Source organism: Balaenoptera acutorostrata, chromosome 10, assembly GCF_949987535.1.
Source record: "Balaenoptera acutorostrata chromosome 10, mBalAcu1.1, whole genome shotgun sequence".
Classification (NCBI taxonomy): Eukaryota; Metazoa; Chordata; class Mammalia; order Artiodactyla; family Balaenopteridae; genus Balaenoptera; species Balaenoptera acutorostrata.
Window position 1 is genome coordinate 13,450,099 of NC_080073.1, and position 26,042 is coordinate 13,476,140.

Sequence of the window (26,042 nt, forward strand, 5' to 3'; positions counted from 1 at the left end):
CATAGGTACCTGAATCCCTGCCTCTGCTTTTGAGGGCTTCGGCATCCTCTATCTTTACCACACGATATATACAGAATGACATTAGTATTCTGTTGGAGCAGCACAGAAAATTTCAAGTTTAGCAATTCAGTCAGCATTCCCTAGTACCATATGATCATCTACCTAAGTGGACACAAACATTAAACATGAATAGAAATATTTCATTAGAAAAGTTACTTTTAAATCAATAAAATACCTAGTTTGTTTTTTTTTAATTATATTTTTTATAAAAGACTCAAATTTCCTCAAGATTATAAGAGTCTATTCACTCTAACTCCAACATGCCTTCATGAGTGGAGAGAGAGATGCGATGATGGTATGACCCAGGGAATTGTGTAGCACCCCAGGGATGCCCACGAGCATATGTCACACGAGTGAGTCTCATCCATGACCTAGGCTAACACAGGAGAAAAAGTCTGGGAACAGTTGCCTTGAGGAATAATAAACTATCAATTGCAATAGGTCAGTCACAAACAAGGACATTTCTATTTGATGTACTCATACCAGGCCTACTCTAATATACTGACCTCAAGGTAAAAGTCTCTCTATGGCATTCACCTACCCGGTGAGTAAATCACCCAGCACCTAGGTTAATTATTTAGCAGTTTCAATCCATTAATTATAGATACGTTACATATACATTAAGTACACAGACAGAACACATAAAACAAGACCAAGGGAAAAGCTTATTAAGTATATGCTTCCTAGCCATCTCTTACTCATGACTTTAGGGCTATTACCCAGCATGAAAGGGAATCTCCTCTCTAGCATTGGAGGATGCTGAAATTTGATCGATAGCTGGAACCAACCTCCATTTTTTCTTCCTCATACTGAAGTATCTTGTTTTCATTTTGTTTCTTTGTTCAATTCAACCTCTCTAAGATTCTAATACAGGTAATAACTACTCAGTTATTTGATCCATTTAAGAGTCAAACTATTACCATTCGACAAGAAACAAAGTGACTTGTGAAACACAATCGTATTAGAGTTTACCCAAGTTAACCAATATTAATTTATGTGTATTTTTAAATAGTCAAATGTCTTCTCCCTCCTTCACTTCAGATGGACTCTAGGATTCACCCATTCAGTACTTAACTGCCCTTCAAGTCACTTGGAATATACTAGCGTGATTTTTTTTTTTGGGGGGCAGGAAAAATGGGATATTAAAGAGGGAACTTCTAAGCTTGTTGTTTAAGATCTTCTAAAATTGGCCGTTAATTAATTTTTCCATCTTTCTCTTTCAAGTTTAAAGTTTGCCTGTACGCTTTATGTATTTGAATCAAAAATTCTGAAAAACATTCAGGATCCTCTATGGGCAAGAAACTATCCAGATGTTTTATAACTTTGAACCTTTGTTCAGGCCATCTCACTCTATTCTGCAATGTTCCTGGTCCTTTTCTTTTTTTTTTTTTGCCTGTACAAAAATTATTTTTCAAAGCTCACCTGACTACAGCCCAGTCCATTGGCTAAACTCTTTCCTGAATTTCTGGAAGACTTACTATTTTCACCACTTGTTTGGCCTGTATCATTTACTGACATGCCTTACTGTTCTCATACTCAACAAGGTTGAAATCAGGGGGGTTAAATAACGTCTCAGGCATTTTTATCTTATCTTTACTAATCTTGCTTGCTGATCTCAAGGGACTTAAGAAAGGACTCAGATCAAGAATTCATTTGGAATTAGTTCTAACTGGAAATGATTTGAAATAAACCTCTGAATGTAAGAGCTGAAGCAGTGATTACCACCTCACAGGCCTTGAACCCTGGGTAGGGGGAATGGAAAGGATCTGGTGAGGATCTTGGGATATATAAATGTAAATCATAACATACATATATAGAGATAGATATAGACATGGATATATAGAGATGGATGTATACACACATACACATCTCTACATACTGTTATGTTCAGCTGTGGGTACGTGCTCTTGATAAAAATCATTTAACAGCCTTTCTCACTTTTGGCTCTGCTTTTGGGACTTTAGTCATCCTCTATCTTTATCCCATGACTATGTCCCATGATTTCCAGTCATCTGTTACTGTCAAATTTTCTCATTTTAACTAAGGGACCTACAAAATCTTTTAAAATTATCACGGCGTCCCCAGACTTAGCAATTGGCCAGCACTCACTTAGAAGGTTTCAGGACTATGTGATTCATTTCTTAGGCCACACACCCTCAGTTTTAGCTGTTCTTCTAACCAGTTGACATAGTGTTTAATAGAGAACACACTTCTTTCTGCAGAACATCCGAAGCAATCTACCTTCGTGAACTGAGCTCCACAAGAGTCGGCTCTAACTACCAATAATCAGAGCCCATCTGGCCACGGTGGGATCACTGTACTTGTCCTGGAGGAAGTTGGAATTATTGTTCTCAATATTTATAGGGTGGGAGGTATGTGTGTTTAGGTCATCCTTACAGTAGGCCAAGCCAAGCTGATGATGACTCCGGGAGAAAAGAATTCTCCTAAGCCTCTTTGAGAAAGACGGCAGCCTCGTGAACTCTCACAAATTCTTGTCTTTGATGGGATATTGGTTCAAGTAAAGAATTTGGTGAGAAAAACAATTATGGAAGCTTTTCCATCCGTTTTTACCTTTCACAGGGTGGAAGGACATTCAATTCGGCAGCAACTACTTATGCATGTCAGATCTACAGGCCAGGCACCAAGAAGTGCTTCAGAAGGGCAAGTCAGGTCTCTGAATCTGGGAAAATTATCAGGGCTTATGGAATCAGCTCCCTTTGTGTGCTGCCTTTCTCTTATTTATAATCTTTCTATTATGTTCTAAGAAGAACTGCTGCTTAGACATGTAAGATAAATTCTGAAGCCAGAGTCAAGATTTTTCTACAAGACAAATGCAAGTTGATGGCCTGGAGTTCTTGTTTGCTTGTTTGTTTGTTTGTTTGTTTGTTTTTAATGCCCATAGGTTTGTTAAATCACTTAACTTGTGTTTTCAATGATTTACTTAACTCATTAATTCATTTTTTAAACAGTCTCTCAACTCCTTCATCACTTAGTACAGTCATTCATCCTTACATTCATTCATTATTTATTGAGCACATACTTTGTGCTTCAACATTGTATTAAGTCCTGAGGATTAAATGATGAGTTAAACCAAATACGGTCCATGACATCATGGGGAAGTTAAAGGGCAGTTAGAGAAAAAGACAGAAAAATCACATAAGCAAATGTAAAATGCAACGGTAGCATGACACATGAAGAGGGGACAGAAAAGCACTCTAGGCAGACGAAACAGTGTGGACCAGTGGCCTGTGGGGGAAGGGAGGGGGGTGAACATGCAGCACAGAAAGCTCAGCATTGCTGAAGAGCAGAAGGAAAGGAGCACATGGTGAAAAATGGAGCTGGAGGGGCAGACCACCAGTGCATAGCCTGGAAAATTCAGGTGAAAGAACAAGATGCACTTTGCTGGCTGTTCAAATACACCTTTCCACACCAAGTCCGCTCTTCCTCTCTCCAAGCCCAATCAGAGTGATAGCAACAGACGCAAAAGCATTTCATAAACTTCACTCAATTTAGAAGAGGGGCTGATAGAGGAATAAAAATGAGCGCCAATGGAACTGCGTCACCCATTGTAAGCATCAGGAGAAACTGATTTAGAAAGTGCTCTCTTCTTAATGCTTGCAGAATGCATTCCTTGTTTCTCGAGCGATATCTTCAGTCTAAAGATTTCTTCACACCTTTTTCTTGGATTGAATGCTTATGTTTGGCAGAGGACATGGTAGTTTAGTGATTTTAAGAGTTTTTACTTTTTTTCTTTCCAGTATGAAGACTCACCTATAACACTAAGCTCTGCGCTGGAAAAGATAACTCCATGTTTATTTTCTGCCACACACTGATACATGCCAGCATCTGAGAGGTTCACTATTGTTATGTTGAGTGTTCCTTGCTCGATATGAATTCTATCCTGTGAAAGAAAAGAGGAACACAAAACAATGACCTTCTACAACTGAGACCCTAAGGCAATTTTGCCGCATGTTATATCAAAGGGGCTTAATGGGAAGAAAATAGCTATCACATAAGCAATTTACATACCATGATCTATTTATCTGTCAACTAAATTTGTGGCAGGTCAGATGCTAAATGGAACAACCCGTACATCAGTTGGTAAATGGAATTTAAATTGTAGGACTCTCTTGAGCTCGCATTGATTTAATAGTGAAACCATTCAGATTAATATCCCCTCTAAATTGATGAAGTTGAAATTTACAATGCTTTTTTTACTCCAAGGCTTTGTGCTAACTGTGGGTGAGGAGTGGGAAATACAAGTAAGTTTACCATTTAGAGTAGTTAAAACACTCAGATTATGATCAGGCAACACTTTGAAGGTTAATAGGACTGTAATCTTCTTGGATGAAGCAGAGACAAATATTTAATGTCAGCTGAAATTTACTAAGAAAAAGAGTAGGTATTAATAATTTAATGTTCCCTTACTCAATTGCTATCGGTGGCATGATCTAAGCTTAGGACCACCTGCTGGTAGCCAATCTGAAGAAAGCAAAGTTAGCGTATGCAACAATAGACCATCCTCATTCATCAGCCTGAGGCTACGTAACTTGAGGGGTCAATTTTTATAAGTACCCAAAAGGATCTCCTCTTCTCCAAGAGACCTGCCATTTAAGAAAGTAAAATATATAAAGACCTACTGGTTTTCTGGTTGCTCTGGGGTTGTGATTTATTTGAGTGGACTCCATATTAGGCTTTGATCAACTCTCAGCATCCATGTTCTCTCACATTAAATAAAGGGAAGAAAATGCCAGTTACCTGGGTACTTACACTCTAGTGATTTCAGTTTGGCTTTTAGAATTGAGAGAATCATGGGACCAAAAAGAGTCCAGCAGTGACAGGCAGAGGTGTGGGTGGCAGGCTGTGGACCAGGCTCATCACAGCAGCCCGTTTCTGCGGCTGCACACACCACACTGACGTCCCGGCCAGCGCTCAGAGCAGTCGCTCTTCTCTGGGGGCTGACGGGGGAGGAAACCTGAGCACAAAAAACTGGCTCTCAACTTGGGGCCTGAAGAAAATGTCAACTTTCAGCGAACATTTGACTTCACTAGGAAAATACATAAGGAAAATTAAACTGGACACAATTGTTCCTCATTCTAAGGTCCCACCTTCACTTATTTTTATGGGCATTATTCCTTCAGTTATCTCTTTGAACATCCTTAACAGACTTATTCCGATTTCTGCGTTAGACTCTTCTCCAGGTTGGTTATCTTTCTAAAAAAATTTTTTTTGCATATGGTTTGGAATACTGGTGTGCAGGCTTATTTCGAAAAGGAGTTATTTTTGTCTGTCTTTTCCCCTCTATTTAGCAGTTTTGTGGTTGCCTCCACCTCAACCCCTGGGCTGCTGGTCCAGAAGCAGAACTACTCATGGCTTCTCTCAGGTCCTGATCTGGGAGGATGCTGGGACTACTGCAATTCCCGTCCAGGGCCAGTGGGGGGCATAACCTGGTACCTTCTACCTCTCTTACGTCACAGAGTCCTATTAAGCCAGGCAGCAGTTTGTGTGCTTTTGCACTTAAGCCTTAGCTACAAGGATATTGTACCCTTGTCTCCAGAGAGGATTTTTTAATACCTGAGCTCTCAGCTACTACTGCCTGCTTCAGGGCCTATAGGCTGGTGCCTCCGGCCTCACTCATCACTTTTAGTTTTTCTTCTGTTTCTGTTGCATTAGAGGTGTTAGTCTCGAGCTTGCATGTGGCATTGCTAAACGTCTGAGGCAGAGTGGGCATTCTGCTGGTGAACATACTGGACCATGTTGTCCACGAGGCTCCTCAGACGGAAGACGATAATAAAACCACACTGAAGGGGAGAATTTGGATGCTGAAAGGTGTTACTCACTCATTCTTGTCTAGCATACACACAAATTTGTGTCTTAGCACAATTACATGTTTCAGACCTTCAGCATAACTTTCCAGTTGTAAAGCCAGAGATGTTAATCTCTGAAGGCCAAAGATGAACAATAGATGCTTAACAAGGTTGAACAAGGCCGGAGAATCAGATTTATGTACAGTTTGTATTTATCAGCTGCATTCGCTTTCACTTTTTCCACTATTTATGGCATCGGGTTGCATATTATTTTGGAGACAACTGGTCATTTTTCTGTTTCCATAGCAACAACACCACATTCAACATTACAGTAAATATTAAGACACAATTATCATCCATTTGCTTACCCGAGTTAACAGTGGTTCACCATTTTTCAGCCACCTGTATATAGGTTTGGGCCTTCCATTGGCTTTACATTCCCAGAAGACATTTTCTTCAATGGCCACATGAATGTCATTTATTTTTTGAATCCAATTAGGTTGAGCTATAGCAGTTCACAAAGCAAAGACATACATTCAGTGTATGTTCAATCCATGTTTATCATATGCAATCAAGGGACAAAAATAGGCTTATAATAAAATTCCTTTTCCAGAGGTTATGCAAATTACAAAGCTGGGTAGAAGTTCAGGGGGTGCTTTTAGAAAACACCCACCCTATGTCCAACTCTGAATGTCGTATTTTTGCAGCCCACGTGGCTGGTTTTCTCATCACTAAAGGCAGAATGAATAACACTACCCTGAGTCATATGGTGAAATTAACTGCCCTTCCCCCCGAATATCTATTCTTCCTTTTTTCCTTTTAATAAGAGAAATCTCCCACCACCAGCCTACTACTTTTAGCTGGGCTCATGTTTTTTCTAGCTACACACTGCATTTCCAAGATTCCTTTGCAGCTGGTGGTAACCATGGGACTAAGTTCATACCAGTGATATGTGGTGTGTGTGAAAGTGATGAGAGCAACTTCCAGGTTACTGACTTAAAGATACTTGTCCTGGACTCTCACTGCCTTCCCCACTGATTGGAAAAAGCAACAACTGAAACAGCTTTGAGCTCAGAGATGAAGCTATGTAGGATGAAAATGCTGACCTGCCAGCCTCGGACCTTGAATGACCTTGTGGAATAAAGCAGCACCAGACCCACCTGCCTATTTTTGGAGAGATACATGTGAGAGAAATAAACTCTAAGGCACTATATTTCTGGGTGTCTCTCACACACATCATATGGATACTTTTTGTGACTCCTTTCTCCTTCGAGGCTATCATCATTTTCTATTATTGACTTCTTTCATATTGATAGAATGTTATCCACAAGTGTATGGCCCTGGAATTCCAAATCTCTGAATGAGTCCTGGTTTTTACCAAAACCTTCTCAGGAAATCAAGTTCTGCCCACAATCTAACACAGGAATTCAAGACAGCACTTAATTCCCACACTGCCCAATGCCCTCTTCCACTCTCCCCACCAAAATTATGCCTAATTTTTCATGCTTCAATTAAGGTCATATTTTCTTTCCTTGTTCTTAAGGGAGATAAAGACAATGTTAACCTACGTTCCCTAAAAAGTCTTCATCAATACCAAGCCTTCCCTAAAGCACAATTCGTGCCATTGGTAACTATAATGGCAAACATATTTAGGCAGAAGACCCTCAGCACAAAGTTCATGCAGGAGAGAAGCACAGCTGTCATTCTGGAATGTTATCTTCCAACAAGGCACTTCCATAGGATAAAGCCTACCAATGTAAACTTAATAGTCAGAACTGGTATCAGTATTTAATTAGAAGATGCTACTCAATATTCTTAACACTTCTCTTTGCTGACTTGACCTCAGTATCTTTATTCAGTGAGGCTACTGATCATCCATAATTCAATGCAAAAGGAAATGACTAGTGTTGAGGCCAAGCTATCTTATCTTCCCAGCAATAAATGAAACTGGAAAAACACTAACAAGTCACTTAACCAGCAGAGGTCTCTAGGTCCCTGAATAAACGCTGCTTTCTCCTTTTATCCATCTATAAGCAATTTCATGTTTTTCAAAGAGCAAAGCACAATTTTACAAATCCTCTACTGATGGGGATGATGCATTGCTGCACATGTGGAGAGGCTGAAAGGGTCAACTTTCAAAAAAGTCATAACATCAACAAGTATTAACTAGAACGAAGGGTTATAACCTTTATCCTTGAAAGAGCTGCAAGCCTACCATTGTTCTTAATCTTCCTGCTGCTAATGCAAAGGAGCTCAAAAGGTAGACACCTTTTTAGTTCTCTGCCTGGAAAATCTGATGTGTAACCCTGATAAGGCTAATGGCAGTTGTCTGCCTGATTTCACATTCAACCTGCTGAATATTTACCCCCCACAGAGTTTATGAAAACAAAGCAAAAAAGAAAAGCTACAGAAATCTGTGTGGAATATTAACAACTAAGCCAAACTTTTCAAAGAGAGTGAGGAAGAAAAAAAATGGAAGGGCAAATGTAACTTATGAAGCAATGTCAAGTTGAAGTTCAAAAAGGAAACATCAAAACCATGTGCAGAGACAGAGATTTCAATGTCATAGATTTCCTGTAACTCTTGGGCTTATTCATTGCTTTCTTTCAAAAATACAGAAAGCTGGAAGCACTACCTTGCAATCTCAAAAAAGGAGATGGGGAAGGGAAGGGAGGGCCTTGAGAGGATTTGGAAAAGACCTTGCAAAGTTCTAACTAATTAAACACTTCTGAGGGCTCATTCTGTCTCTTGCAACAGGGTTATGGAGGTTAAGGTGCTCGACAGGAATGCTCAATGGTAGTGATTTGTGCTGGTCAAGGTGAAATCAACAGCAAATTCAGCCTTTGTGAGACATCGTCAGGTACTTTCCTTTTTTTTTTTTTTTTTAAAGTAAAACTAATTCGTGGAAAACAAATTTGAATGGTTAAAAACCTATTCCTCCCGAAGTAAAATGAATTCATAGACGCCAAATTTGAAATGATATAAACATGTCCCTCTTGAAGTCAATACCTGGACATGGGCCCAGGCGGATCAGGATTGGAAGATCATATTATATAAATGGCAAAGAATGAGATAATGTTGTTTTTTAACATGCCAACTGCAGATCTACAGGGCAAAAGCCCACACAGTGAAGGTTTCTCCTGCCACTCACTTAGATTGGATGAATCATCTCTAAGTGGGTGAGTTTTTTCTAATAGAATAGTCCTGTGCCTGATGGAAATTATTCATATCTCTACATAGCTCTTCGGGTCACCCAGTTCAAAGTCCTTGGATGACAAATGGTCCATTTTAGTGCATAAGAGAAAATATTGTTTCCTGTAACTTGTTTTGGATAATGTATTTGGGTCCATTGTATTTATCACCTAATATCTAGGTTCGACTACATTTTATAACTCCATGTCTAAAAAATAGCTCCAAGGAAGGCTTGAACAGGTTGATTCAGCCCTATTATTTCAAAAAGAAGGTTATGTCTAAATGCCTTTTGGGGCATTATATATATAGATCCCAAATACTAAACAGAATTAATCATATCCACATATTAAAACAGAACCATCTGTTTTGGCCATTCATGTTCTCTCAAGGTTTGAATAGAAGAATCTCTCCTCTAAAACATCTTAAGTCTTGTTCTCAAGATACAAATTCAAATATAAGGTTAAATGGTTGTGTTTTATTTGACCCTGTGACACTGTTAGTCTCTTGGATAAATGAACAAGCTCTTCATTTCAATCTTTAGTTCAATAACTGCCAGAAATGACCTAAGTCAATGTGTATTCCAGCCACTGGAATCATGCAAGCATCTTATCCAATAACAATTTATATTGCAGACAGATATAATTTGAACTTAGTGGTCAAACAATTCTCAGACGTATCTGGCTCTCTAACTGTCCAAAACCAGAAATTTCTGGTAGAAAGAAATGCCATCATGAGCCTTAGACCTTAGAAAGTTAAAAATTTTAAAGAAAGAATATAATGGGGAAAAACAATTTAAATTGCTGTTAGGATGATGACCTGTAGGCATTCAAAATTATTTCTGGTCGCTTACACAGTCTTGGAGAAGATGAATCACGTCCAAGGAACGCAGAGGTTTGGCTAACATTACTTAAGAATTATACTGATAGTGAGCTCTATGAGCCTGAAGATAAGTACTTGGCTTCAGTTTACCATATACATAGTTGCTTCCCAAATCTTTATCTCCAGCTGGAATTCTTATAGTGTTGACAGAATCATTGAGATACTGTCAATACCTTTACCTTGAATCCAACATCCCCAGTGTTGGCACTTGAACTATTCATTTTCCAACCTTACTGTAGAGAGTCTTCCAATTTATTGTTATAGTTTCCTCTTAAACCCTCAACTTCTCATTTGCAGAAGTCACTAAAAGGAAGGACGAGCTTCACAAGAAATACTCATACTGTGTTCTGTGCTAGGGTCCAAATTTGATCTCCCCTCATAATCTCCAGTCCTCTGACTTCAGGCTCTCATCCACTCCCCACACAACACCAGCAATCAATATCCTAATGGGCAGCGGTCCCCAACCTTTTTGGCATCAGGGACCGGTTTTGTGGAAGACAATTTTTCCACGGACTGGCGGCAGAGGATGGTTTTGGGATGACTCAAGCGCATTAAATTTATTGTGCACTTTATTTCTATTATTATTATATTGTAATATATAATGAAATAATTATACAACTCACCATAATGCAGAATCACTGGGAGCCCTGAGCTTGTTTTCCTGCAACTAGATGGTCCCATCTGGGGGTGATGGGAGACAGTGACACCCGAAGTGTGTTGCTTATGTCCAGTCTACTCCATAAGATGCAGCTTAATTGTCACTTGCCACTCACTGATAGTGTTTCTGCAAGCAATTGATTTATTATGGTCTCTGTGCAGTCAGACCTCTCTGCTAATGATAATCTGTATTTGCAGCCGCTCCCTGGCACTAGCATAACCGCCTCAGCTCCACCTCAGATCATCAGGCATTAGGTTCTCATAAGGAGCACGCAACCTTGTATGCTCAGTCCACAGTAGGGTTCGTGCTTCTCTGAGAAACTAATGCCTATGCTGATCAGACAGGAGGTGGAGCTCAGGTGGTAACGTGAGCGATGGGGAGCGGCTGTAAACACAGGTGAAGCTTCGCTCACTCGCCCGCCGCTCACCTCCTGCTGTACCTAACAGGCTACGGACTGGTACCGGTCCGTGGCCGGGGGTTGGGGATCCCTGCTAATGAGGGTTTTCAAATTCAGTTCTATGACGCTCAGAGAGTTCTTGGGAGGGACGTCCTTCAACTAGGACAGCCTTCCTTTGTTTTAAATATTGAAAATTTCATGTTTAAAAAAGTAACGTGACAATTGTTAACAATACATACATGTTGAAAAGTACTATTTTGAGGTATCTAAATCTTGTCCTTTTGTAGAAAGAGCTTTGAATTTGGAACCTGGAGATTGAGTGCGTACATTTTCTCATTTGAATCAAGGGGAGGCTGGACTTGATGGTGTCTAAAGTCCCTTCTGACTTTAATGTGCTAAACCTTTAATTACCTCTTGAACCATCTGAATTCTCGGATCTCCTGGGTTCTCTGTTAATTAGTGCTTCACTCAGACTTTCCTATTTGTGATCTCTTCATCTCTATGTAAGTTGCACTGTACTTTTACTGCTGGCAATGGCAGAGGAGGTGCCACCTGGCCGACTGTCTCACAGGTAACAATGATAAGCCACAAAGAATATAAAAACCAACTATGTGAAGGCACACTTAAGGGTAACCAAAAGCAGGTACGTTTCTATTAATAGGTACTCATTAATATATAAAACAGATATGACTGTAGGAAGTAATCCATGCATGAGATAATGGATAGGATGTGCGAATGTGCTTTGCACACTGTAAATGCTCTACAAATTAAGAGAACATTGCCATCATTTCATATTTTTAGGCTAATATTTAAAGTGCTCTGTCATCTGGTTCTACCTAGTTCTCTCACTTTCTCTCCAAGTATGCCCAGTGAACACACAGCTCCTGTCAAATGAGGGCCTTCTTTGTTCTCAAATCCAATAAGCCAGCTCCTGCCTCATATCTTTGTTCAAAACAACTTGTGTTTTTGGAATGTTCTCCTCCCCTTCATCCCTACCCAGTGTTCACTCTACGGAAACACCTCCTCCATGAAGCCTTCCCTGATCTGTCAAATGCTATCCTCCTGAACACATACAGCTCATAGGGCACAAACAGCAAAACTGTTCTGTGCCATCACATGTATTGTTCTTGAATGGGCTGGTTTAACTCTTTTACTGCTACCTAATTTCTATAAGAGCATACGTTTTCCCTTTTCTTCCTGGATGTGCTGTAGTCATTTCAGAACTTGAGAAATGAATCAATGAATAAAAAAGGATTGGAAATTAGCCATATGTTCATGAAAAAGGTCTTAAGGCTGGTTCACTAAGCCCACTGCCACCCAAACAAACCAAGTTATTATCTAGTTTAACACAGACTAATTTCTTTATGTTTATTTTTTTATTTTTATTTTTTTAATTTTATTTATTTATTTATGGCTGTGTTGGGTCTTCGTTTCTGTGCAAGGGCTTTCTCTAGTTGTGGCAAGCGGGGGCCACTCTTCATCGCGGTGCGCGGGCCTCTCACTATCGCGACCTCTCTTGTTGCGGAGCACAGGCTCCAGACGCGCAGGCTCAGTAATTGTGGCTCACGGGCTTAGTTGCTCCGCGGCATGTGGGACCTTCCCAGACCAGGGCTCGAACCCGTGTCCCCTGCATTGGCAGGCAGACTCCCAACCACTGCGCCACCAGGGAAGCCCTTTATGTTTATTTTTAATCCTCAACTCGGTCACTGCCTACTGTTTCTCTGAATATGCTCTTATTGGGTTAAATACATTCCTTTCTCCATCCCCTATTCACCTTCTGAGCAAAGTACTACCAATCACAGACACTAAAGTATTTACATAATATCTCAATCAGCATCACTTTATATGTGTTATTTCTCGACCTCATAATAACCTGCAAGTTAAGTGTCATTATCCCCATTTTACAGATGAGGTCCAGAGACATTAAAGTCCAGATTCAGAAAGTGGCTCAGTTAGGACTGGTACACAGGTCTTGCTTGGCTTCAACGTCCGTGCTCTCCTGACAGGCTCTCAAACTATGCCCCTACTGTCAATGGAGAAGGGAGTATTCTTTTGGACCCATGGTTCTCAAAGTGTGGTCTCAGGACCACTGGGGTTCCCCAAGTCTCTTTCAGAGAGTCCATGAGAGCCTTTCTTTCCACCTACACATCTGTGTGAGATCAGATTTTCTTCGTACACTTCAACCAAAACAACAATCATGGCAGATTAAATACAGAAGCACGTACCAGAATCTAGTTTTTTCTGCTAAGACAGCCATTAAAGATATTTGCAAAAACCTAAACAACATCCCTCTTTTTTGTTTGGAAAAATACAGTTTTCTTAAAATATGTTAATTATGTTAATATGCACTGATTATACTGTTGTCATTTTAAAATAAAGTACTCAAATTCTCGGGATTAATTTCTAATATGCTATATATTGGTAGAAATAACCCACATAAGCAAAAGTTTTTTGGAGTACACAATAATCTTTCAGAGTGAAAAGGGGACCTGAAAGCCAAAATTGGAGGACTCCAGATTTAGAGAAGCACGGAAACTTTCAGATAAATGAATCCATGTATGCAAAACTTGCTACAAGTAAATTTAAACAATATTCATTGATAGATAAAAATTGTAACAGTTACATCTGCCTTCAGTGATAACAGAGTAAGGGAATGGAACTGCATTTCAATACATTGTCTTTGATGTGACTTTTTCTTCCCTGGTCTGAAGTTTCTCATGGGGTAAGGACCCTGTAACCCTACTCCTGTATTACTTCCCACTGACCATTATTTACAAAATGTTTCAATGTGCACCCCTTGAAAAACTGCACCAACCCACTTAATTGGAACTACCAGCTGAAGTGAAGGAAACAAAAATTGCTGACTATCTGAAGCGACACTCAAGGATACTGAGGGTCTCAGTATCAGTTCTGTCTAGGACAATTAAGCAGACTACGGCTTTACTGCAAAATTACCTTATCTGCTGTGTTCATTTTTTGGTCACTCTATCTTTTAAGCCACTTTGTGGGGCTGAATAGTTCAGTGAGTGAACTGATCTAGTGATCACATATACATAGCACATCTGTGGGGAAATTAGTATGAGATGCTACACGATGCTTCTGTATTCTGACCTTAGAGATAATCCAACACCAGGTGCAGTGTCATCATGGCTACAGTTTTGCCTTTAGAGCCAAAGGACCATGGCCCACAAGGTCTAGACATATAGCCATAGATCTAAGTTGGAGAGGAAAATAAAAAAGAGTTCTTTCGGGCTCAATAATCAGGTGATCACCTTGGAAAATAGGAAGTGAATAAGTCAACTGTTCAACTGGATATTTTAATTTATGACTTTGGTTGTGGAAAATAAGCAGAAAAAGTATCTGGATAATTGATGATTTTTTTTCCCCTTTACCTATTTTATTAAAATGTCTTATTGGCAGGAAAAGGAACACAGAAAGAGCAGGTCTAGTCATAGCTCTGATTCTCGCTCATTCTATCACCTTGGGTAAGTTATTTTATGTCTCTGGGCCTTTTTTTCTTTTTCTTTTTCTTTTTTTTTAACTTATAAAAATCAAAGAGAAGGGCTTCCCTGGTGGCGCAATGGTTAAGAATCCACCTGCCAATGCAAGGGACACGGGTTCAAGCCCTGGTCTGGGAAGATCTCACATGCTGTGGAGCTGCTAAGCTCATGCGCCACTACTCCTGAGCCTGCGCTCTAGAGCCCGCAAGCCACAACTACTGAGCCCTCACCCCACAACTACTGAAGCCCGCGCACCTAGAGCCTGTGCTCTGCAACGAGAGAAGCCACTGCAATGAGAAGCAACCAAGAGTAGCTCCCGCTCACCGCAACTAGAGAAAGCCCGCGCACAGCAACGAAGACCCAACACAGCCAAAAATAAAAATAAATAAAATAAATTAAAAATAAAAATCAATGAGTTGGCCCCAGTAGATCCTTCCAGCTCAAACATTATAGGATTCTATGAACAACAGCCTGTTCACCGCTCAAATATTATATTCCCTATTTCCTCATGGTGAAGATGATTTTACTCTCTTAACACCCATTACATATAGGAGAAACTGAACAAAAGGCATTAAATATCAGGTTCCTTTAGTTCATGCTTCATTCTTCTAAATGATGTTCCTCTATTGGTTTATTTGTGCAAAAAGGAAGTGACTATACAGACATAATGAGGTGGAAAGATGAATAATTATCAAGTGAATTAAATCCATCTTATACTTCCCTTTCCTTTATTCAAAGATAATTACTTTAGCACCCTCCTACTTTGCCTATGTAGATTGGCCATAATGCTTGATGTGACAGCAAGCTGCTAGCTTTCATGGGAAGCAGGAACACCTTTGCTTGCATGTAATTTAATCTTAGGATTCACTCTACCACTTGAAAACAGCCTAGCACGAGAGCAATGGTTCTTACACTGTGGACTCCAGACAAGCTGCAATAGCATGACCAGGGAACTTAACAGAAATACAAATTCTCAGGTCCAACCCTAGTTCTACAGAATCAGAACTTCTGGGGATAGAACGCAGTATTCTGTATTTTAATAAAATTTTCAGATTACTCTAAAGCACACTGAAGTTTGAGAACCTCTAGCATGAAGGAACAGGCATAGCATTTGGAATCTAGCTCTACTTAACCATGTAACTTCAATCAGTAACATTTTCTCTTTGGGAATCAACTTCCTTATCTATAAAATGTCTAAGTGTAGGAATGACTTGGGAGTGTCTTATTCATTCTAACTCCAAAATATATGTCAAGCCTCCATTTATTTTCCTTCTTTGAGTCCTAGCCACCAACCTCTCTCACCTGGTTGGCTTCTTGACCGGTTGTCCTGCTTTTACTCTTGGTTCCCTATAATCTAATCACCACAAAACAACCCGAGTGGTCTTTTAAAAGCATGAATGTGATTGAGTCATTCCCCTGCTTAAAATCCTCCACTGGTTTCCCGTTATGATCAGAATAAATCCCAAACTCTGTGGCTGGCTTACAAGGTACTGCATAATGTGTCACCCTCCTATGTTTCCAAACCTTTTGCCCTTTCTCACTATGACTAAGTTACACTAGCTTCCTTGATACATCTCACAATGCAGTGTTAATTGCAATGTTAAGTAGTTTCCTGTCTCAGGGCCTTTGTACTTCCTTACCTTCTGCCTGGAATGTACCACTCCTTGAAAGCCTGGCTCTTTTTCATCCTTTAGGTTTCAGCTCCAAAGTCAAATCTCAGACAAGTCTTCCCTGACTACCTTATCTTATGAAGCCTTTCTTCTGCTCCTAGTTATTTGCTATCATATCATCCTACTCATTTTCTTCACAACTCTTACCACACTATGAAATTTTCTAGTTCATTTATTTGCTTAATAGTAAATTGCCCATCAGCTTCTAGTAAAAGACAAGCTCCTTGAAGGCAGGGATTTGTCTTACAACCCTAAGTGCCCAACATTGCCCGCCATATGGTAGGCAATAAAAATTTCTTTTGAACAAATTAATAATATATTAAAGTCATTTTGGAAAATGTCAACCTTTAAGTAACAAATATCTGTAGTATTTTAACCCTGAATATATAACAGATCTATTTTTAGGAAGTTTTGTATGCTCAAAAATATCTGAAAGAGCAGATTAAAATTAGACCACACAGACAAGTATAGGTCATGGCAAAAATAAATTGGGAAAATGGAGATGGGTAAAAATGTTTTATGTCTGAACTAGTTTCAGTTCTTCCCATATCACAACCACGAGTAGCACATGCTAACCTAAAGAGACAGCCACAGTGGAAACACACCAACCAGGAACAGGGGCTTCTATCATCCTGACACAGGGAACGTAGGAGCAATGGAACCATGCCCAGCAGGCCTTTGGAGGAAGGTGAAAGGGTTTTAGGGCAGGATCAGAAAAATTGCCATTTTGTCAGGCCAGAACAGAAGTGAGCACACCTGTCTGTGGTTGTTGAAGTGAAGAGTTGATGAATGGGATGCAGCAACTTGGAACCAAAAAGGAGAAGCAGGTTTCTAAGCTGAAACCCATGGTTTATAATCCCCGATCACAGCACATCTTAATGTTGTAAGAAATTTTCTTGTTAACAAAGAACGTTCATGGATAAGTGACTGGGGCTACTTTCTCCCCTTTTGTGAAATATATGGTGACTTTAATGATAATAACTCATTTAACTTGGAGATCTAGGCAGCTGGATATCAGAAACACAGCACTGGACAAACCCACTAGAGACCAGAAAAAATATATAAAAAGAAAGAAAAAAAAATGACAGCCAAGCACTTTTGTATAATTAAGCTCTCCTGTGACAATGAAAACAATTTGATAATTTCTGTGTCCCTGATACGCTAGTTGAGGAAAAACAAAAGAATAAACATAGATGCAAAAGCCCAGCACCATGAAAGTCAACTTATTAGACAAGCTTCTAACTAACACCAAGGGTGGTTGACAACTGAGGAAAAAGCTGAGTTATCTTCAGAAAGTAGGCAAATTTCATTCTGCTTTTTTCTCCATGCACGTATGCAGACAAGTTCATTTAAAAGGGAAACACTGTTAGGACCTGATTTTCATCTCCAGGCAGGACCCCTGAGAAAACCTTTCACTATACAAGGCTGAAGGCCAGTGACAAGGCTGATTCTCCACAACAGTAACACTGGACTCTTCTATTTCTGGTGCAGGAAACCTCTGACCTGCTAGAAAGCCCTATGTCAACTCCTGGTAGCAGACTATTTCACACCTTTTTAACGTACTGAAAACAGATATCTCACTTCAAAGAAAATCATGAAAGTGAAAAATGACTTCAATCAATTATTTGAGCAACACAAGTAACACTTAGGAACCACCGCCACTGGATGGAAATATCTATCCAACTAATTAAAAAAAAAAATTGGCCATTTACCTGAATATTTTCAGGTTGTTCCTACCTGATACAGGAGAAATAATTATTACACTGGAGAGAAAAATGTACCCTAAACACTTAAAAAAGACAGCAAGTGCATCTCACTGAACAAATCTGTAACCTTCAGTCTTATGTTTTTCCAGCCAATGAACTGTGATGTCTTTTGCTTTTCAACCAATTAAATAAGGGATCAACCATGACAGTTTATGAAAGGGCAAAGATCAAGCATCAAGTCTGTCATCTGGCATGAGTAGAGTTGGTCCTTTATTGTTGAAGGAAGATGGGTGATTAAAAAAGAGTGCATATTTATTCAAACAACGGGTGCTGAAGTCATCACGTGAAGCACTTGGTAAAATCATGTGTGTTCTTCCACCAACTGGTCAATGTCAGAAGTATGAGTCCAAAATGCTGAGGGTCAGATAGGGGAGGTTGCTGAAGGCTAGCTGATATTCAAAATCTCCACCCAGTTTCTAATCATGCTTCTAGAAAACCTTACATGATTACTGAACAAAATTCTTTCCCCATGTCTTAAAACCAAAACACTCTGGAAGAAGAATTGATGAAATAAATAGACTTTCGTGGTATTAGTTACTGCAAGAAATAGGAAGGTTTAAAGCCTTTGCTACAACTTGCCCCTGCCTAAAGAACTGCTCTCATCCTTTTAATATACACTGTTGTTTATTTAAGCCATTCTTGAATACCTATCAATCTATAATATTTATTTTCAATACCCCAGACAGATGGGATTCAGGCATGTTCCAATTTGGGAGAACTCAGTTTGCTTTCAAAATGCCTATCCAATGAAATCCCTTTCTGGATTTCAAATCAATACCCTAACAGGGTTTCCAAGATAGGCTCAATTGATGACCACTTGCTAGAGGTTTTACATTTATATTATATTTGGATCAATGCCGATGATTCGATTGGAATAGGAGCAGCTGCGCAGAAAAGGTCTTTGGGGTGAGAGAGATTTGTCATGCTCCACGCTGGTAAGAACTAAATTTGGACAATGTGCATTTTGAAATGTTCATGGTACCATATTAAATCACTACCAAATAGGAGCAATTACAAAGGATTAACACAAACTCCAAATCAAAATTCGAACGAAGAAAAGCAGAGAGCTTTAAAAAAAAAAACAGGAGCAGGAATAACAAAACGTTTCCTGTGTCAGTTTTACAGCTTGATGGCAGGAGAGAAAATAGGTCTTTTGCAAGTGTGTTCACACTAATTTCTATCCGCCAAACGTATCAGCCTATATCTTCCATCCCTGCCCCCCATCCTCACTCTCCCTACCCAGAATCACCCAGGGCATGCTAATTAAGCAGTAAACCAAGGGTTTTACACAATCCTATTTTGAACAATCCTTCTGAAAAAACCTGAATGCAAACCTCCCAGCTTATAATGTTAATACCAGGAAGGTCAACAAATGATAAACTGGAATCACAGTCTTACCAAAGAAAGTCAGCTGTCCTCTTGCTATGTTTTTCCCTCTTGAATTTTCAGCCACACATTCGTACCAACCAGCATCCTCCTGCTGAAAATTGGGGATTTCAAGAATTCCATTCGACTTGTGTCTTCTGGCTTTCCTTGCTATCGGCTTTCCATCAGCTCTTCTCCAGATAATAGTTGGTACTGGACTGATAGCAAGAAAAAAATGGGAGTGAATCAAGTTAGAGAGACTGTTTCTTTTATTTGAACCTATGCTCCTTGCAATCCCTTCCTTCTTGTTTTTAAGCATTATAAGTTTGCACTAGACAGTGTTCCCCAAATGTCATTTATTCACGTATCACTATGATGATTTTAGTGATATCCACATCTCCAGTATTATTATATACTTAGTGTTTTCCTTAAAATCAAAGAACCTTTCTTAACCTTAAATGAGTTAATCTATATCGTATGCAATATTACCAATGAAATAAAAACAGATTTTTATATGCTTGTTCTATTTTTTCTACTGCATCTGTTTCTTTTAAAATCATAAATATGAAAATAAAAATGTCCATGCACAGATGTGGAGAATTAAAGATGCCTTCCACTAAGATGAGGTCCAGGCCCCCCTCTCCTTGAACCTGGTGGGTTCTTTGGCTACCTGGACTATTGAAATAAGGCAGAAGTGATGTGGTGTCAGTTTCAAGGTTCAGGGGAAAAGAAACTGGCAGCTTCTACTTGCTGCCCCTTGGGACACTCTCTGTGGGAGCTTATCAACTTGTAGAAGTCCATTAGGAGGGTGGTTTCAGGAAACTTTACTTAAGTAGTGAGATAAGGAAAGAAACAATCTGTGGGGTCTTTAAGTACTCTCAAGACATCTATCATCCTCCAGCCGAAACTGTTAGAACGCATCTTAAATTGCAAGGGCATCACTGAATCTGCAAATCAATGGTTTAGTGAGCTAACCACAGCTTTTAAGATTGCGGCTTCCTAGCAGGGGATACAATTGTTTACATATTTATTTTTCACAAAAAACACACACAGACAAGTAATTACACTAAAGACTTTGCTAATCTTCTCTGGAAAACCTGAGATGATATTTAAAAAATTAGAGCCATCAACTCTACTATACTTGTTTTAGAGGAATTTAAGTTCATTAGGCAGACACTAACTCAAAAGGCAGAAAGGGCTCTATCAAAAGTACATTCTGGGTGTCTTTACATGTGATGAGATAGACACTTAATATGTGCCTTTACAAATAACTGTACTCAGAGATAGTCTTTCTGCTCTTAAGTGGGCCATGATGATGTGTTTCCGCAGCTGGATGTGCATACCCAAACATTTCTGTGTAGATTGGAGGAGCCCAATTTGGGTCCTTTGTTTTCATTCTAGTGCCATTCAAGCAGCGTGAATAGTGTGTAATTCATACCCCTTTTGAAGTAGAAACAAAGTAAATTTTGTTGTCTTCCTCCACAGAAGATTTTTCAAGGTGTCACCTTGCAGAGTTCACCAAACACATTCCTAGCCTATCCAGTTACCTTCTCTCATCTTTTCTTTGAATTAAGTTTCCTAATATATATATAAATATATATTTATATACAATAAAAAACAGGACCATCTTGTACTGTTTGGCAATCTGCTTTTAGTCTCTTAGTAATAAACCATGGGCATTTTCTAAGTTTCACATGTTGTTTTACAACTTGACTTTTAATGTTGGTACAGTGTTCAATCCTACAGCAATGTCATAATTTATTTAACGGGGTAAGTTTTCAGGACATAGAAAATGATCACTGTATTTTTCAGCACCAAAGTAAAGATACTACTGCAGCATATACTGCCATGACTTGAAAACAGGAAAACCAAAAGAATCCTTCCTTTAGAGCTAAAAATAAAATTGAAAAAAAAAAGAACAGCTTTCTTCCACGGCTGCTGTAAAACACAAAATCATGTGAATATAGATTACATGCTGACACAGGGGTTGAGCAAAAGTTAGTGCTGCTGCCTTAGCCAACATTTGGGTACAGGAAAAGGATGAGGAGTTAGCAGTGGGTTAGCCAGATAGGTGGGGTTGGGCATAGAGATTCACGTGTATCATTAAAGTACATAGATGACCAAAAAATTCTTATTTCAGATGACAGTTTTTATCACTGATGCCAAACCTTTCCTGCAGGGTTACTGGCAAAATCTTAACTGATCTGCTTTTCATCTCTCTTATGCCCTCTGACAGATACTGTAACGGAAAATCTAACTGGTTCCCAAGTAGGCTTATCTAAGAAGACTCCACAGATTGAATAATAAAGTTGTGAATAATTTTCAGATGACTCTGTAAAATAAAGACTCTCTTAGAGAATATCAGGTCTTACCAATCTCTAGCCAAAGCAGAAGGAAATCGAAATCCACAGTAGAAAGAAGATGCTATTGCTTACATGTGGAATCTAAAATATGACACAAATGAACTTATCTATGAAACAGAAACTGACTCACAGACATAGAGAACAGTCTTGTGGTTGACAAGGGGGAGGGAGGTGGGGAGGGATGGATTGGGAGCTTGGGATTGGCAGATGCAAAGCAGTATATAGAGAATGGATAAACAACACGGTCCTACTGCACAGCATAGGGAGCTATATCCGATATCCTGTAATAAACCATAATGGAAGAGAATATGAAAAAGAATATATATATATGTAAAACTGACTCACTTTGCTGTACAGCAGAAATTAACACAATACTGTAAATCAACTATACTGCAATAAAATAAAATTTTCAGAATGGTAGAAAGAAGAGACGGGCAATTTAAAAGGAAGTACAAGACAAGTTTGGTGCATATTCCGTAAACTGGGACCCGAATGAAAGTCCACATTTTTCCAAACAGTCATCTTCACTGTACCTCAAATGAAGGCCATTGTTTTCCTGTCATTCTGGGTTAGACAACATGTACATTACAGGTCATTGTAATAGAACAAAGCGCTTTTTCAGAATTGCCCATTCTCCTTTGTGGCTATGTCCATCGTGGCAGGCTAATCCCTCTCGTCCCATGACACGTCCCCTCTCCATGATGAGAGGGCGAAATCAAAGATGTGCACGCAGAATCACAGCGAGAGAGTCTTGGCTTGCTTTTCAGTTACTTCAGAAACCATCATGGCGAACAGTGCAAAGAAAATTCTACACTTGCCCAAGCTGGAGGGAGAACAAGGGAGAAGAGAAACCAGAACTTACTTTCCTAACGCAAAGCATTCCAGCTTCACTGTTGTTCCTTTTGCAGTCGGGACCGTTTCTGGGAACTGCACTTCTATTTTTGGCTCATATTCACCCATCACCCCTGTGAATAAACAAAGGAGCTAAGTCTTGGAGATTCTTTTAAAACATACACAAGTGTTTTTCTGTTAACGTAGGATGCTCCTACACATCACTGTGTGTGCAATTAATTCCTTCATTTAAAGCGGCTCCTATCTCTTAACAGCCGTGAATCATGGCTTCTCTCCCAGTTACTGCTAGAGAAAAATTTGTATCACAGTACCACACCATCTGCCTAGGAGTAAATTCTCCATGCATACCCCATTGCTTCTTGAAAATACTTTTTTTAAAAAGTAGTCATGGAAGAAAAAGAGGAAGAGCTATAAAGTCCTAGTCACCAGGAATATATTAATTATTGTTTTGGAAACATACTGCAGAAAATTTAAAATACATTAAAAAAATGTTCATGCTTTATTGTGTCTATATAAAGACAATTTCTGAGGAATCAATTTATCACCACAAATTACTTTTCTTTCACTTTTGAAGGGCAATCTGAATTAGTCATAAATTGGTATATGCAAGGTAACACAAAATTCTTATATTTTTAATATATTCTGAAACAATGACAAAAGAACAATAGGAAGCAACCATTGAAAACAACCTTTAAGTTATACCCACCTTGCCAATGGCAGCAATGGCAGGCTTACCTTGAAGGTCATATTCTCCCACTTTCCCATATCCTGGAAAATTACTGTACAATTATAGCCAATGCAGCACAGCCTAACAAATTAGGTCCACGCTTTATAACTAAATGCTTATAAATGATTTCTTATCAATACATTCTTGACACTGTCTACTACTACTCTAGTTGTTTTAATACATTTATTTCTATTCAATTTCTAGGCTTTTCCTGTGGTCTCTGATTCAACTGTCCCAATATAAAGTTTGAAATTATCTAGCTTACTAAAACATGATAGGGTCCTCCGTTTCGTCTCTTCTTTAGGCTTCCCACAGTTAGAGGGAAAAGAGACTGAAGGATTCAGATGGAAAGGTTAAAAGTAAGGAACAGATGGGGATAGGTACAATGACTAAGAGAAACAGTTCCATTCATTTTGCAGAGGTGACCCTCTTTATCTGCAGCTTCACAGTTTGGGAAGCAGCAATGGGATTTCCTCAATGTGAAAAAAAGAAATCAACCCCAAGTGACAGATGATGCATTAGTCTAGCTAGGTTTGCTGTGACATATGTCATCAAAAGCGCAAAGCTGAACACAGTTGTTCGTCTTTATCCTTTCATAGACTGACAGGGAGGAATGGATTTGGAAGACACCTTTTAGTTAATTTGGTTCAGTATTCTTAATCTTGGCATTCATGCATGCATACTTTTCTGCAGAAAGGACCTATACCCAGCAACCCAGACTAGAAAGGACCTTAACCCCCGCAAAATGGAAAGCACAGTTCTAGTCTGTCCCTGCCTTTCACAAGCAAGTCTGTACTCTCGAAGGGGTTAAACAGACTAGTGTTCAAGGTTGCAACTCTGGTCCCTGAGTCCTCATCTTAATCTTTTACTATGGCCTCTTGCCACTGCAGGAGTAACACTCCAGAACTAAATTCCAGTACACTAAATCCCATGCTTGACACGTTCAGATACAAAAACCATTCCCCCCTTTCTGGTCAGTCTCTGAGTCCTCTTGCACTTACGTTTGGGTTTGCCTTCCCTTGAGCATGTGCCCCACAGCAGGACCATAAAGAGACAGTGCTAGCTAACGCCCGCATTCGCACACTTCTGCTGAACTTGCTAACAAACAACCCATACAGCTGACTCACCATCCCATAAATATCAGTAGTATGACTCCGAGCGCAGGAACAAGTTAACACCTCTGAGTGCTGTGTGTGAGGCTGTGTACCCCGAGAGCAGTGTTAATTAGAAAAACAACTTCCTTGAGAGAAAGAGGTCTTTTGTCCTCCTGGGAAATCAAGACAAACGACACTACAGTGTATCGTGAGTGGAAGGGAGATGAGATGATAAGGTTAAAATACGGAGGGTCAAGACTGTCTTAGTCATGATCAGGTTTTCCCCTACCCCCTCGTTCTATCAACATTACATATAAACCTGGTTTCTGTAATCCAACTATGAAAGATATATCAAGGATCAAAAATGTCTCACACATCCTTGTCCTGAGCAACTGAAATAGCACTGCTCAGTGTCCCAGGTCCCCTCAGCTATTATCTCCTCATCCTAAAATCCCACCTATTACGGCCCCGACTCAAAATCCCCTCCTCCAGCCTCCTGTACCCCTTTCCTTAGTACGCCCTACACTCTGTAGCCCACAGCAGTCTTTAAATGACCAGAAAGTATCAAATCTCTTTTGCTTCAGTTCTCACTGTTTCCCATGACTTACTGTAAAAAACATGTAAAGATTCTGTAAATTGACTGAGTTGTGCAACCATCACCATTACCCAGTTTTAGAGCATTTCCATCACCCCAAAAAGATCCCTCATGCCTGTTGACAGTTAATTCCAGAACCAATCCCAGCCCCCGGCAACCACTAACCTGCTTTCTACGTCTATAGATTTGCCTTTTCTGGACATTACATATAAATGAAATCATACAATGTGTGGTCTTCTGCATTTGGCTTCTTTCTTTTTTTTACTGCCCTAGATGCCAGGAATACAACTGGGAATGTAAGGGAGGAAAAACTTTTTCTCTACCTTTCTAAAATTCTTTTGGCTTATTTATTAATTAACACATTAACAGGAGAAAAAACAAATTGAATTTTGTACATATGGGAGCCTCACATAGGCATGAGAGGGTCAAAGACAGGCAGGCAGTTAAAGCTTATAGGCCATCCTGAGCTAAGGAGGAGGGGGTAGGGATATGGGTCTTCAAAGGGAAGGAAGACAACTCACAGAAATATGGGAAAAGCAAATGTTTGGTAAACAAAGTTTGTTATGCCATGCAGAGACAATAGGATAGAGTGAGGAATTTGAATAAACAGGTCCACTGAGCTCTCCCCAGTCTACCACACCTAGGCCATACTCTTTGTAGTTATCTCTGGTAATAGCTCTCTTTCTGGACCAGGCCCTCTATCCAAATCCTTCTTTTTTTTTTTTTTAATTTAATTTAATTTATTTATTTTTTATACAGCAGGTTCTAGTTAATTAGTTATCTATTTTATACATATTAGTGTCTACATGTCAATCCCAATCTCCCAGTTCATCCCACCACCACCACCCCCGCTGTTTTCCCCCCTTGGTGTCCAAACATTTGTTCTCTATATCTGTGTTTCTATTTCTGCCTTGCAAACTGGTTCACCTGTACCATTTTTCTAGATTCCACATATACGTGTTAATATACGATATTTGTTTTTCTCTTTCTGACTTACTTCACTCTGTATAACAGTCTCTAGCTCCATCCATGTCTCTACAAATGACCCAATTTCGTTTCTTTTTATGGCCGAGTAATATTCCATTGTATATATGTACCGCATCTTCTTTATCCATTC

The 26,042-nt window shown here is 39.4% G+C and overlaps 1 protein-coding gene across 6 annotated transcripts in view; it reads right to left on the reverse strand.

The window, feature by feature from the left end:
- Positions 1-26,042, reverse strand: part of CNTN4 (contactin 4) — a 955,661-nt gene that overhangs the window by 155,727 nt on the left and 773,892 nt on the right. For all 6 annotated transcript variants that reach the window (XM_057555542.1, XM_057555540.1, XM_007192463.2 and 3 more), the window contains 4 exons: positions 22,520-22,622; positions 19,328-19,512; positions 6,236-6,372; positions 3,832-3,961 (listed from right to left, as the gene is read on the reverse strand). In XM_057555542.1, coding sequence (XP_057411525.1) covers positions 3,832-3,961; positions 6,236-6,372; positions 19,328-19,512; positions 22,520-22,622 — 555 coding nt within the window. The remainder of the gene's footprint in view (positions 1-3,831; positions 3,962-6,235; positions 6,373-19,327; positions 19,513-22,519; positions 22,623-26,042) is intronic.